Source organism: Typopeltis vanoorti, chromosome 11, assembly GCF_054136105.1.
Source record: "Typopeltis vanoorti isolate ZY-2024b chromosome 11, IOZ_Tvanoo_1.0, whole genome shotgun sequence".
NCBI lineage: Eukaryota > Metazoa > Arthropoda > Arachnida > Uropygi > Thelyphonidae > Typopeltis > Typopeltis vanoorti.
Window position 1 is genome coordinate 76,785,138 of NC_143559.1, and position 15,785 is coordinate 76,800,922.

A 15,785-nucleotide genomic window follows, 5' to 3' on the forward strand; every position below is an offset into this window, starting at 1 on the left:
ATTTTCCTTCATTTTTTAGTTCTATAAATTGAATTTGATTTTATGGTGGAAGGAGTTAATAGATGACAGAAAATCATGTAACCCAGCCACACTGTGTTTCCATATTATGAATATGTCATCTACATATCTCCACCAAAGTGACGGTTTAGGATTTGTAGATAACAAGACATCTTTTTCGAAATTTTTCCATGAATAAGTCTGCAGAAGGCTTCCCATTGCAAGGCCCGAAAGTTGTTTGTAGATTTTGCCATTCCATCGGAAAAAATTTGAATTAAGAGAACAGATTACAAGTACCATAATATTTATGAATAATGATACAACATCCAGACTAGCTAGAATGTCTGTTGGTGAGATAGAAATTTCTTCTAGTTGTTTTACAAAGTGTTGCTTACTTTTGATGTAGGCATCTGTGTGTCTAATGTGCTAATCTTCTGAAGTAGCACATTGACAAGAAATATTCTTGTTTATTCCTTTACCTAAGTGTAAGCAAAATTTACCAATAAAGTATCTTCACAACTAGACTACTTTTACAATTTCTGTTGTAAATAGAAGCTGTTGACTTCTCACACCTATTGAAAAGAAGAACTGGCATTTTATTTACTTTCTTATCAGCTTTATGTGGAAACACAGTTATTAGAAGTTCAGTGTACTCTGGTAAATATGTCAAAGTTCTGTTATACTGATTGTTTTTTAAAAAAAAAATACATATTAAATAATTTTCACAATGAAATCATTGCAAGATTAAATTTCATAAGGTCTTCTATCTAGAAAACTTAATAAACATTTTCAAGATGCATATTAAAAGGGGGGAAAATGTATTTTTCCCTGTTATTGGGTTTAATACACAATTTCAAGCAACATAAAATTGCTTAGATTAAATATCGTGTTTATAAAATCAAAAGTTCAATCATCTGCTAACTTCTAGAGCTTATGATTGACTTTGTCAAGCTGGTGGGGTTGGAAATATTCAAATTTCATGTAAAAACAACTAATTTAAAAACTAATTTCACATTTGATATCAAATTTTAAGTAGAATCTTTAGTAACTTTCATTGAAAAGTCCACAATGCCATAACCTTGTACAAGGCTACTGGAAGATATAATGTCTACATAAGGACCAATATACTGTTCTATATTGTTTTCTGTGATTCCTCCACTGGCTTCAATCAAAGCATTTGGAAACTCTGCTTTCACTATTGTTGCTGTCTGATGAAAAGCCTAAAAAGAAAGGAAAATATATTATATATATATTGAACATCTACATAATAATAACTTAGCCTCTGTAAGGGGTTATAATTTTGAAGAGGGATTATACTCTCTTGTGATCAATTATGGAACATATTAACATAATAAAATTTCTGAGAAATATTGTGAAACTTGCTGCCAATAACAAGTGTGTGTGGGAAATGAAGTCTGAATTTCTGTAGTATACACATACACAAAAATAAAAACGATTTATTCTTATTAATTATGTATCTTTTAATCTCAATTAGATTTACCTAGCATGTTAATATTTTTTTTTTAAAAAGTAGCTTTTAGCATTAAGAGGCCAGAGATGTGATATTCACTTTCTTACCTTTGTATCATGTATGCAAACACTTTCCACTGTAGGTTTAGTATGTGTGGCTTGAATTTAGCTTTAAAGTACATCCCCCCCCCCTCCAGTGTTGGTATCTGACAGCTAAAAATTTACATGAAGTATTACTTGACATTCTCTATAACTGAGATATGGTTTCCACATGACAAAGTTAGGGGGTTACACTTGTCAGATAAGTGCTGGAATGCTATACAGGTAAATTTTCAATTTTTATTGTTGAAATGAATACTTAATCATTATAATGAAAGCTTTTCATGAAATGGCGATTATTACTGGCTGATCTTTGCACAGAAAACATTAGTCCTTTCAATTGATTTAGGAGCTTAAAATTGACTACAACAATATTAAATCGGCCTCAGCAAGAGATGATAGTTTAATAAAACAAAATGCTCAGGTAGAGAAAAGAAAAATACAGCCACTCTGGGCTTGCAGACCTTGCTCTGGATATTCGCCACAAAATACGTTGGAAGAAAGCCACGTTAATACACCACAGCAAATTTAAATATGAAATATTGTTCATGGAATCAGCCTCAGCTCTAAAAAACTATCCAAACCTCAACAATTTGGGCACATGAGACTGCCCCAAATTTGGGAAGCTTGCATCTTGAGAACTTCGGCCCCAACAGCCAAGACAACTTGATATAGCCCGCTAAGGGGCACCTTTAGGACTCTAGGAACAACAGTACTTTTCTCTCTTCTACCTCATTTGCTTTTTGTAGTGCCTGTGTGCATGTGTCATAGTTGTATGTTCCCATGAAGATGGCAATATGACATTGCCAAAATATAGGGGGTATTTATTAAAGTTTCTTTTAATTAATATTCCAGTATATGTTGTAAATTCCTTAAATAATTTAATAGAAAAGAAAAAAAATATTTTTTTACCACGATAATTACTGCAGATCGAGTAAACTAAAGCTTACAATATGACAACCTATCATTTCAAGTGTTTTCAATTCCAAAGAAAAGATATCTAACTAAATGTGAACAGTGGAGAGGAAGTATCCTCAGTTGTGTGAAAGTTGATTACAGAATAGCTGGAAGTACTGTGCAGCACATTTTTATAATTTAGAACCACCTTATACCTAAAATTTTATCAAAACAAAAACAGGTAAAATAATAAAAGAAATGTATAATAAAAATGTTGCATATCAAACAATATCAGAATGATTTGAGATAAGGACTGGTGTGAGAATGGATTGTGTAATGTCTGGACTCCTTTTCAATGTAGTCATGAACTGGATTATGAAAAGCTTACAAGTATAAGGAAAGTAATAAAATGGAATCTCACATCACAACTAAACAAAAAGCTTTGAAGCTGAACAGCAAATGCCAACAAATTAAAACTGACTAACACACAATAGAAGAAGTCACACTGCAAGAACTTTTGACCACTGAAGCTTAGCAACAAAAACATTTTTGTATTTGATCATTCATATGAAGTGACATAAAAGAAACTAACATCAGAGTGGCATATAAAGCTATTCTCACCATACAAAGCCTCCTCTGCTCTCCCAAAAAGAGGAAGCTATTGGTTTATAGAATTCCTTGTTATTGTGGTCTTTCTTAAATAGGTTAGACTTCTAGAAGTTTTGAGATCATCTTGGCAACAATGACTCAAGAAAGATCAGGTTTAGCTTATCACTCTTCCCACTCACATCATGGCATCGATTAGGACAAGAGCTCTATCTAGAAGAAAATTTCCTCTCTCTCATCAGTTAAAAGAATCCATCAGTTTTTTGTTGTTGTTGTTTGTTTGTTTTCCCCCTCCTGGATCACTCAAGAACTGATTGTGAGCAGCATTTGCAAATCCTTTATTAGATCTCTTCACACACCATATTTTAACTTTTTCAGTTAATCATCTCCAAACAATATTGGAAAGTGGATAACTCAAACCATGTTTCCCATTATTTATACTACAACAGTTACTGCAAACTTTGCTTGTTAACTTACATATATACTTTGTTTTTCCCCTGCAAGAAGCCACACAATATGGATCAGAGCATGGAAAGTAAAAGAAACAAGAAGCTAAATTAGTTATCAGACAAGATATTTTATGTAAAATATTAATATTCTGATGACAACATATGACAAAGAAACAAAGCAAAAAAAGTATTACTAGTGAAATGACGATACAGATGGAAGTGGATTTCTCATATACTGAGAATGGACAGAAGAGTAATTACAAAAGGTAGTTTTGATAAGAGAAAGGCCTGAAACTTGAAAAATGACATATTAAAGACACCTGGTTGGGAGGTAGGTAAAATTAGCGGCAAGAGACAGGGATAACTAAAGAAGACAGTTTCAGCCTCAAGTACCAGTGGTACACAAAGAGGTAGGTATGTAGGACAGATTGATAGGGGTACTCTTTCCTAGAGTGAATTATATGATAGCACATGAGAAATGAAAAGCAATCTTAACAGAAGGTATCTGATTATACTTAATTTTATTCAGTAGTAATAATAATGTGAAATACAGCAAAATAGAGACCAAAGAAACAGTTTCTTATAGTGAATTTTTCTTTAACACAGCACTAATTGCCATGAGACTTTTGTAGTTTGTGTGGGTAAATTCACTAATGCTGTTTGTTTGCTACACTGAATCTACTAAACCCCATTTAATTAAAAGGTCAGCAACAATAAATGATCGGCTATAAACTAAATGAATTATATTAAGCGTGATTAGTAACCTTCTCACCATGTACTAGTTGTGCTACTAAGACTAAAAAATAATGTACAAAATTATGAAAAAAAGTTTTTTTTTTTATCTGTAACAAAAGATATGAAAATTTTAACTGAACATTTACTTTTTTCAAACAAGAAACAATGTTCAACCTTGTTTATATAAGATTATTACAATATAAGTAACAAGCTATTTTGGTTTTGATTTGATACATAAGCATAATAATTAAGTTTCAAAATCTCTTAATATCTGGTAACTCATCAGGGTTACTGGTTAACTTAAAAGAGATATACCGTGAGTAGACATATCGATACAAAATTAATAACGGAAAAAAACACATGTACAAAGATTATTTAATAGTATAATTTTTGCCTGTGTGTCACAGGCATCCTCAGTACATATTAAGCTCAAATTAAACAATAACTGACGATTCCAAAAAAAGCACCACCTAAGTAGCTGGTGTAAGATAACTAAAAAGGTCAATAAATTTCCTAAAAAAAAAAAATCAATACAATAAAAAGTTAGCAAAGATTAGCTGATTTGTAAAGTACTATCTCCAATAAAGGGGACAGACGTAAGCTATCGGATCTATTTAAGTTAGGAGAATGAAGCAGAGTTTCACATATTTCTTTATAAAGGCGTTCCATGAGGAACTGACTTTTGTGAAGAACTCGTCTTTCTCCAATGAACTATGTCTAGTGAAGATGGCATGTTCTGCAAATCCAGACTTTTCAGGTTTAAAGTATTCAATATAAGATTGGTGTTCTTCTAGCCGAATAGAGGCAGATCTTCCTGTTTGTCCGAAATAAGATAATCCACAAGACACCTGGATGATTAAAATGTGGAATCTTGTCCTTAGAAGTGAGAAAGGTGGAGATTTTTCTAAACGGTCGAAAGGCAACAAAAATATTCAGTGGTTTTAAAACTTTTGCTATATGTTCACTGATGCCTTGTACATAAGGGATGGGAATGCATGTTATTTCTTCTGTGTTTGAAGAGGAAGACATTAAAACTACCCAAAGTTCTTTTAATGAAGCAATTCTTATAACCATTAGAGAGAAAGGAAGAAGTTATATATTGTAGTTCTTTCTGTAAAAGATTGTCTGAAGAACAAAAGGAGGGGGCTCGATGAACCAGTGTTTTAATAGTTCCTGCCTTTTGACTGGGATGGTGATGAGATTCCGCATGGATATAATGGCCTATATGAGTCTTCTTTCTATAAACTGAGAAATGTAGGTTACCATCTGGTTGGCGAAGAATTAGAAGATCTAAAAAGGCTAACTGCTTATTTGATTCTATTTCTAGGGTAAACTTGATCCTAAGATGAAGTACGTTTAACTTAGTGAGAAATTGTTGAAGTTCATCCGAAGAGCCATTCCATACAGCAAAAATGTCATCGACATATCTGAACCAATGAGTAGGTCTGGGAGAAATGTTGTCAAAGATACGTTGTTCAAAATGTTCCATAAAGAAATTGGAGATAGTAGGAGAAAGAGGATTGCCCATTGCTGTTCCTTCAATTTGTTGATACAACTTATTTTTAAAGGAAAAATAACCAGATTGTATTACAAAATCAAATACGTTTACAATGTCTGAAGGAAATTCCTGTTGTAGTAATTCAATGCTTTCAGAAAGAGGCACATTTGTAAATAAAGAAACAACATCTAAACTGATCATGATATCAGAAACGTCCAAATGAAGATCTGAAATTTTATTTTTTATATAAGTATCAGTTCTTCTAGTTGAAGAGGAGAGTAAATTTGATAAAAATTTTGAGATTTTGTAAGTGGGGCAACCTATACAAGCTACGACTGGTCTATGAACTTTTGGAAGACCATACAGTCTAAGTGGACAACTGAAGAAGGTTTTAAGTTTTTTCTTTTGATCTTCATTCCATGTAGATACATTATCTATAAGAGAATTAAGTCTCTTCAATTGACTCCGGGTAGGATCCGATGTAAGAGGCCTATAAGTTGAACAGTCGCGAAGTAAAAGAGACATTTTTCTCTCGCATTCCTTCCTATCTTGAATCACTACAGCCTTCCCCTTATCAGCTTTTGTAATAATTAAATTATTGTTATTCTTCAGTGATTTCAATGCTTTAAACTCAGAGTAAGAAAGATTAGGATGAAGATAGGAAGGAATACGAGAGAGTTTAACAACTTGATTCGATTTCTTGTTTTTTGTTAATGTTTTTTTTTTATTATTTTAAAAGAATCTGTAAATCAGTTAAGTTCAAAATTATTATTAACGCCAGACCTCCATGGAGTCAAAAGACTCTCCACTCGCCCATCAAATCGTGCCTTAAACTAATTCCACTTACCATGCAAAGAATCTGCTCCTTATACCCCTGCTCACACTCTCCTTATACAGCTTCCATGTATATCTCCTTGTTCTACCCCTTCTATTCTATGAAAAAATCTTTCTGCATTAACCGGTAAGAACCTATTACCAACTTAAATGTCTTAATCATATCTCCTCTCTTCCTCCTATTCACAGAGCTTTGCAAACTGCATTCCCTCAATCTGTCCTCATATCCTAAAGACCAGTTATAACCTTAGTCTTCTCTGGAACCTTTCCAACGTGTCCTCATCATCCTGAAAACCAGGGGACCAAATCTGTGCACAATAACCCATACAAGTTCTGATCAAGCCTTATGCAGTTGGAATCGGAACTTCCTTATTTCTGCATGTTAAGGTCCTTCACATCATTGCCACCTCTGAACTACAGATCCTTGTCCATCACCGTTCTAAGGTCTCTTATTTCGACGTCCTCCAAAATTTCTCTACTGATTGTATACTTGGCATCTGATTGCCTACCACAGTGGTCTCAAACTGGTGGCCCATGGGCCGCATCCAGTCCTTGAATACATTTCAATTATGTATTTGTTGTAAATATGGTGCTTATAGTTTTAGAGACATAGACTGAGCTTGTGTGCACATAAACTCAGTCCATATCTACAATTTACAATCAGTAAATTTAGTTCGCCAGCCAACAGTTGGTGGCGCTTCAGTATTCTGGTGTTTCTGATGCAGCTGCGCGTTCATATTGTAATATAGATGGAGACAAACCAATGTACAGCTTATAAAACCTGTTTATTTGTGCTTGTTGTTAGATCTACATTATATCAATACCTATTGTTTAGAATTGTGCATAACGAGTGTTGCTTTCATACAAAAATTCATCTTGTTGAATTAAAGTTGTAAATAAAATTAATGATTTTAATTAAGAGATTAAACTGCAAGCCATGGCTTTAACAAAGAGTAAAAGAAAAGTGGACGAAGAAAGACGTGTTTTTCAAGATAAATGGGAAATTATGTACTTTTGTGGTGTTGTGTGCAATAAAATTGTATGTTTTATTTGTAATAAGGGAATATCAGTTCCAAAAGAATATTTACGTCGGCATTACGAAACGAATCATGAAGAAAAATTTGAAATGTTGGAAGGCAAATTGAGGGAAGAAAAGTTACAGTTTCTGAAATCTGGCTTACAACGACAACAAATTTTTTTTTACTGAAACAAATAAATCCAGTGAAGCAACAGTTCATGCAAGTTTTGCTCTCGTGCACATCATTGCAAAATGATCAAAACCATTTACTGATGGCGAATTCCTTAAAGATTGTTTGATTAAGTCTGCTGAACTTCTTTGTCCTGACAAACAATTATTTAAAAATATTAGTTTGTCAGCCAACACGGTAGCAGAACGTATTAATGAAATCCACTAGTGATTTATGATGTTAGTTAAAAGAAAAAAATATAGATTTTGCAGCATTCTCAATAGCAGTTGATGAGAGTACTGACATCACAGATATAGCACAACTTGCCGTTTTTGTACGAGGTGTTACTGATGAATTTGAAGTAATTGAGGAATTATTGGAAATAATTCCTGTGAAAGGAAAAACTGGTGCGCAGGATATTTTCTCTGAAATAAAAACTGTAATAGATAAATATAAATTAAGTTGGGATAAAATGGTTGGATTTGCAAGTGATGATGGTTGGTTAAAAAAAAAAAAAAATGGAGTAGCGGTAAAATTAAGAAATATAGTGAAGGAAGAAAATTTTCAGAATAAATTTTGCACTATACATTGCATTATTCATCAAGTAGCACTTTGTGCTAAAAGTTTGCAGATGGATAATGTTATGGAAACAGTAACTAAAACAGTCAACTTTATCCGTGGACGAGCTCCAAATCATCGAGAATTTGTTGCATTGCTTGAAGAAATTGAAAGTGAGTAAGGAGAAATGATTTATTATAACAAGGTGAGGTGGTTAAGTCGAGGAGCTGTATTAAAACTTTTTTTGATTTAATAAATGAAATCAAAATTTTCATGACACAAAAAAATAAAACCATCGACGAGCTACGTAATGATACATGAATAACAGATTTAGCATTTCTTGTTGACTTAACCGGCCATTTAAATATTTTCAATAAAGAGCTGCAAGGAAAGAATAAACTTATCACTGACATGTATGCTTGTATTAAAGCTTTTAAAGTTAAATTGCAATTATGGGAAACACAACTGGAATCAAAAAATTTCGTACATTTCCTACATCTTAAATCCTGCCCTATTATTTCAAATGAAAAATCTCAAGAATATGCAAGAAAAATAGCATTATTATGACAAGAATTTGAAGAAAGATTTTAATGATTTGGAGTCCGATTTTAGATTATTTTCATTACCATTAAAAACGAACGTGAATAACGCACCAGAAAATCTACAAATGGAGCTAATTAATTTACAGTGTGATATAAATCTTATTCAAAGATTTGAATATACAGATTTGATTAACTTTTATTCGTACTTGTCAAAAGATAAATACCCTCAGTTACGAATTTTTGCAATAAGAATAATCGCTTTGTTTGGGAGTATATTTATATGTGAACAGTTTTTTTCGCAGTTGAAAATTAATAAGTCTAAGAAAAGAACCCGATTAACCGATGAGCATCTACAATCCATGATGAAAATAGTTTCTAGTAATTTTTCTCCAAGGCTACAAACTTTATCAGAATCGAAACGCCATCAAGTGTCAAGTTGCAGTAAGAAATAAAGAAGTTTATAATTATTTACATACAAACATGTATTTTTTCTGTATGTGTTGAAGAAAAATTTAATAAATAAAAGAGAATAGGTTGTCATTATTTATTCTCAAGTTATAAAGGTTATAAAAGGGTTTCATAATTATGAAAGGGTGGTATCCATATATTAGGGTAAGTACGGTTCAATATATATATACATATATATTCACTCTCATTTTGTTAAAAAAAAAAAAAAAAAATTCCGGCCTGTCAGCTGCTTTCACATCATACATTCGGCCCGCATGCAATTTGAGTTTGAGACCACTGGCCTACCATATTTCAAAAACCTTACACTTTTCACTTACCATTGAATTGACAGTTCCATACTGTTGCTACTCATACAATCAATTCAAGTCCTACTGTAACCCACAACATCTGCTTGATTCCACATCACTCTCTCCAGTTTTGCATCATCTGCAAACAGTTGTATATCACCAGTTAAACCTATTCCAATATCATTAACATGCAAATTAAATAACAACGGTCCCAAAACAGACTCCTATGGCACACCACTAGTGATTTTCCTATTTCAAGATAGTTCCTCCCCCCCCCCCATACACAACTTGCTGATACCTATCTGATAACCATCACCTAACTAGTCTATCATCCAATTGCATCTGCTTCAGTTTAGTGACCAATTTGTGGCATGGCAATCTATCAAAGGCTTTTGCAAAATCTACATATACCACTGTATATGCATCTTTTTTATCTAATACATTCGTGACCTTCTTATAGTACACAAGCAAAGTTGGTAAAACACAACCTCCCTTTAACAAACCCATGCTGATAAGCACAAATGATTACCACTGTTATCAACCCACGTTTGTATCCTATCTCTCACCCTCTCCAATACCTTAACTCCAGATATACATATCAGCCTGGTTGGCTGAGTGGTTAGCATATCTGCTCTCCAGCCAAAAGGCTGTGGGTTCGAATCCTGCCATGGGCATGGATGCTTGTAATTATCTCTCAGAATACTAGTGGTGGTGGGTGGGTAGATGGTGTTCATTGCGATTTGTTGTAATTGATGGATTGAGTAGTGGAGACAAAGTTCTAGAGTAGGTGCCCTTCCTCGATGAGTCTTTGGACTCCCTGGAGGTGTCACATAATAAAAATAATAATTTGTTGCCTTTGACTTAATACCACCTTTATAAAGTGGAACAATGTTGCCTTCCTTCCACTCCTTTGGGAGACTTGTGCTGTTGTAAGACTTGTTAAACAGGTAGGCAAAGGTTAATAACTCCTTGGAACATTCCCTAAGACGTGGTGATATGTCATCAAGTCCTATTGCCTCATCGATGTCTAACTTACTTAACTCTTAATATACCTCTTGCTCGTTAACCATTAAATCTTCTCTCATTTCATTCTCCATACTTGATGAAATGCTACTGAATACCTCGACTATGTCCTCTGCAGCAGTTACCAATCTCCCACATTCATCTATTAACATCATCTTACCGTAATCATTCTTCTTTCTACTTGCTACATGTTGAAAAAAAACTCATGAAGGTTTTTCTTAGCCTGATTTGCTAATTTCTGCTCATAATGCACTTCTGTTGTCCTTACCAAGTGAGTCATTCTTCTGGCCTGCTCTTTATACACTTCTTCCAACTGATTATTACCATTATTAATCTTGTGCTGCCTCCAAAGTGTCTTTTTCCGAATTTCATGCTTAATCTTCTCATTCATTTTACACCTACCTTATTCAGCCTTTTGATCTTCAGAATACATTTGCACACTGATTCTGTTATGTATTTCTCTGTCAGCTCTCAGGAGCAGCATTTATTTCCTTACTGCTCAACTCCTCATTCCATGCTGGAACTCTAAGCTTCTCATAATCACCAGCCTTGTACTTCCACATATATCCTTTCCTCACAGAAGTTTTCACATAGCTAGCCACAACCCATGTGATCACTCTTACCAACTGGAGGAAAGTGCAAAATGCCACTCACAACTACATCCTCTGATAAAATAATCTGATCTAAAATTCTTGATCCTTGTGTGATCTCCTTTACTTGCTGCAGACAATTGTCTCTCAAGAAGTCAAAAAATTCATTTTCTTATTCCCAAATGCTATCTCTTCATTCCAGTCTATACCGCTATAATTAAATCACCCATAATAATCACCTTTTACTGTTCACTAACTCAAGTTGCTTATACATTTCTTTTTCACCTCCTCCACATTCTTTGTTGTAATGTCAATAAATTTTATGTAGGTTGCAATAAATACATTACTACAGTATTTCTTTATAAACGACATTAGCAGTACATACTATTACTGTCAGAAAAGTTTCATTTCATGCACAAATGTGTATATGAAAAGGCTAAGGAAGATAAGGGCCGATTTTATCATAATAAATTTGAATATCCATATGAAGTGCTAATCTCAGGTGGTATGGTCGCTTAAACAGAATGGGAGAAGAAAGATTAGCAAAACAAGTGTTCTCTGCCAGGTTGGCAGGAAAAAGACCAAGTAAGATCTGATAGTGTTGGAGTCTTGACAGGTAACAGATTGATTTGGAGGAAAATTGTAGATAGGAAGGAAGTTAGTAGTGATGTAAGTTTTTCATGTAGTACTATCACATCCTGTACACTCCTTGAGGATACATGTCAGGAATTTGATGATAATATGAAGTTCAAGCAAATTAAAATGAGTTAAAATAAAAATATATAAATTAAAATGAAATGAAATAATGAAAAACAACCTTAACAGAAAATTTCTCTGATTATACATTACACGGTGATTATACTGAATTTTATTCAATAATAATAATGCGAGACACAACAGCTGACTCTCACTACACCAAATACTCTTGCCAATTAAATTTATTTTTTTTCACCTCCCCATTCATTAGTAATGAAAGTAATTTGCTGTAGAAGCATTTTTATTTCCTTTTTAAATTCCATTGTAAATCTAGGTATTAATTAATGAGAACAAAATCAAATGATTGCAAGTAATCATTTAAAAAAAACATGGGTTTAATAATAGTATTTTTGCATAGCGTAACACCATTCAATATCACATGGACAAATGAACTCAGAGCCATTTTGGACATATAGGCATCACAGGGATCCTAAATACCAATTTAATTAAATTTTATCTGATCAAAGAGTCAAACATTCCTGACATAATAGTCAAACAGTTCTGAACCAAATAATGAAAATTGCTGTATGACAATATATGCATATGATCAAATATACAGAAGATTGGCAGCTTCTTATAATTGCTTACAGTTCATGTAGCTCCAATTTTCAGAATTGCTGATGTGTTAGTGTATGCTTAATGTGATTCCACTTATTATGGCATCCACATTACTACGATTTTTCTTTTGGAACGAATTTTTAAAAACTGTACTGAAATCTTCTTGAATATGATTTTGTGAGTTTTTACATATGTTCTTTTTTGATTCCTATATAAAACCAGTGAAATTTAATAATGCCTATTAGCAATATTCACTCTACTTTCTGCTGGTCCATGTGCACATGAAAAACATTTTGAGCACGAGTTTCCAATCTCAGTCTCAATGTGTGTGTGTGTGTGTGTGTGACTATAAATGAATTTACAGCTCATTTCTGCTTTAATTTCAAAAGTGATATTTTGAGGGTTAAATGCACTAAAACTACTAATGTAATATTTCTCATATTAATGTTGCCTCTTTTATTTAGCTATAACATGTAAAATTGCAAGCACTAAATTAATTTGCTTAAATTGCATATTATCTATAAAAATCCATCACCATTTGTGCAAGTGTCTCTGCAACTTGCTGAGGTTTGAATCAGTGCACCCACACAGCACAGACTAAAAGTAACTAATTAGACTGTATTAAAATAAATTAAAGATGCCAAGAAATTATATTCGAGAGCCTGTGTAGCTCAGAGAAGTGACGTTTGCACTCTACAGCGCTTGACCACACGAAGAAAGACTTGGCTTCAAATCTAGTCACCAACTAGAGGGACATTTTCTAAGCCTTTTCTCGACCAGTTCCTGAGTTAGTCGATCTCTGGCACGGACAAGTGGGTTTTTTCTCCTGTAAACTCGAGAAAATCTACCGTTGAACCCACATTATTTTCAGACAGTAAACATATTGTTAGAGTTAGAAACCATGAGATGGCAACACTTGTCATTCGCCTCTCTTCACCAACACATATATAATTAGTGATAGTCTTGGGCCAGCTATCTCTGATTGGCTACTGGTGGAGATTGAACTGCCTCCCTCAGTCTCCAAAAGTTAATGCTAAAACAGCCTCACCTACTCCCTATGCTGGAATAAAAAGACAGCTGATTTTTTTTTAGAAATTATATTCTTGGTTTAATCCTTGATCCACATGTAGGCAAACAAGGTACGTTAGTATCTTCATAACTAGGCTACTTGTATAATATAGAGGCTAATGACTTCACATCAATTGCCTTAGTATCCCATAATGCAAAGCCCCACCTCCCTTTGGATGTGTATAATACTATGCATTATGGGAAGGGCCTCAGTCTCCAAAAGTTAGATAGGGCTAAAACAGCCTTGCCTCAGGTTTTTTTGACCAGTTTCGACTAAGTAGACCAGTCAAAACTGCTCTACCCAGACCCTTACTTTCCCAATTGTATTACAAAACTACCACCCAATCACTTCTACACTCCTTCATACTCATCTGGCATCTATTCTTCAACATGAGGTGAAATTTTGTAGTTGGACTTCTTATGGTGCCATCTTCTATCGAAGGTCAGCGACCATCTTGGTGAACTTGCATTAATCTGAGCAGTTGTATGCTGCTCTTTCCTGTCCACATCTTGATGTTGTCAAATCAAGATATTCTTTTTTTTCCCTGTAGCTCCTGTGCCATCAATTCTTCCCCCAAAATAGTTTGCAGAAGTTGGTATTTGCTGTTTCTCATGATGTGGCTAAGATATGATGTGTTTCGTTTCTTGATTGTTTGTATTTTAAGACATCTTCATTTGTAATTTTTTCTGTCTATGATATCTTTAGCATTTTTCTATATAGCCACATCTCAAAGGCTTCAATTTTCTTGATGGTTGTTGCCTTCAATGTTCATGTTTCAATTCCATAGGACCAGATGTAGCATTTCAGCATTTGACTTCTATGTTTAGGTCTTTATTGCAGAATAATGTTTTTATTTTCATAAAGGACAACTTCAGTCCTTGTCTTTATATCTATTTCAGGATCCCACCTTTCATTAAGCAAGCAACCAAGATATTTATCCCTGACACTTGATCGATATTTTTCCCATTGAGTGTCACTTTCATTGATGAGGTTGGACGTTTGCTGATGACCATGTATTTCATTTTGTTGATGTTTATATTTATTCCCATTCTTTGGCTTTGTATGTATACTCTGTCAATGAGTTTTTGGAGATCTGTGATGTTATCTGTAATTAGCACAGTGTCATCTGCATATCGTAGGTTGTTCACAATCTTTTCATTTATTGCAATTCTCTCTGGACATTCTTCCAATGCCTTTTTAAAGATTACCTCTAAGCGTATGTTGAACAAGAGTGGTGAGAACACGCATCCTTGTCTCACTCCTCTTTTGATGTTAATATCACTGGTGGTAATGTTGTCTAATTGAATATAGCTGATTGATTTCCATACAGATTTCTTATTAGTCATGTCTTTTTCGTCTAGCCCTATTTTTTGAACGACTTCTATTAAGTTAGTGTATCTGACTTTGTTAAATGCTTTTTAAAATCTATGAAACACATAAAGACAGATTTCTGTTTTTCTATGCATTTTTGTATCAATATTTGGGCACAGAAAAGGGCCTCTCTAGTACCAAAACCATTCTGAAAGCCAAACTGCATTTCGCTCAGAGTTTCCTCACTTTTTCTATAGATACGATTCTGAATTACTTTCAAAAATATTTTTAATGTTTGGCTCATTAGACTAATCAGTCGAAAGTTGCCACAGGAATTTGCTTTGGGTTTCTTTGGGACAGTGATAAATGTAGATTTGAGCCAATCTGGTGGAAATTCACCACTTTCATATATTTTATTAAATAGTTTTTCAAGAAGTTTGATTTTATTTGGTTATTCATTTTAAAAATTCTGTTTGTGCACCATCTGGTCCACTGGCTTTTCTTGCTTTACCTGATCTTATAGTATTCTCTATTTCACATTTCAGAATTGTTGGTCCCTGAATGTTATCTTTTATATTTATAGAACCTCTGCCTAGTATCATTGAAGAGTTCTGTTACATATTTTATCCAAATCTGTGCTTTATTCTCTTCTTCTAGAACTATTTTTCCACTTTCATCTCTTAGAGACATTGTTTGTTTTTTCTGAGTTTTCTGGAAATTTTGTTGATTTTCTTATAAAGATTAAAATCGTCATGTTTCTTCTGAAGCACTTCAATCTCGGTACATAAATTTTTCATCCAATTTTCCTTTGCTTCTTTTATTTTTTCTTGATGATGTTACGTGTTTCTGTA

The 15,785-nt window shown here is 33.6% G+C and overlaps 1 protein-coding gene across 1 annotated transcript in view; it reads right to left on the reverse strand.

The window, feature by feature from the left end:
- Positions 1 to 572: 572 nt before the first annotated feature.
- LOC150101762 (nicotinate-nucleotide pyrophosphorylase [carboxylating]-like) overlaps positions 573 to 15,785 on the reverse strand; it is a 51,218-nt gene continuing 36,005 nt past the window's right edge. The window contains exon 3 of the mRNA XM_090400977.1: positions 573 to 1,217. Coding sequence (XP_090257103.1) covers positions 1,026 to 1,217 — 192 coding nt within the window. The 3' untranslated portion in view covers positions 573 to 1,025. The remainder of the gene's footprint in view (positions 1,218 to 15,785) is intronic.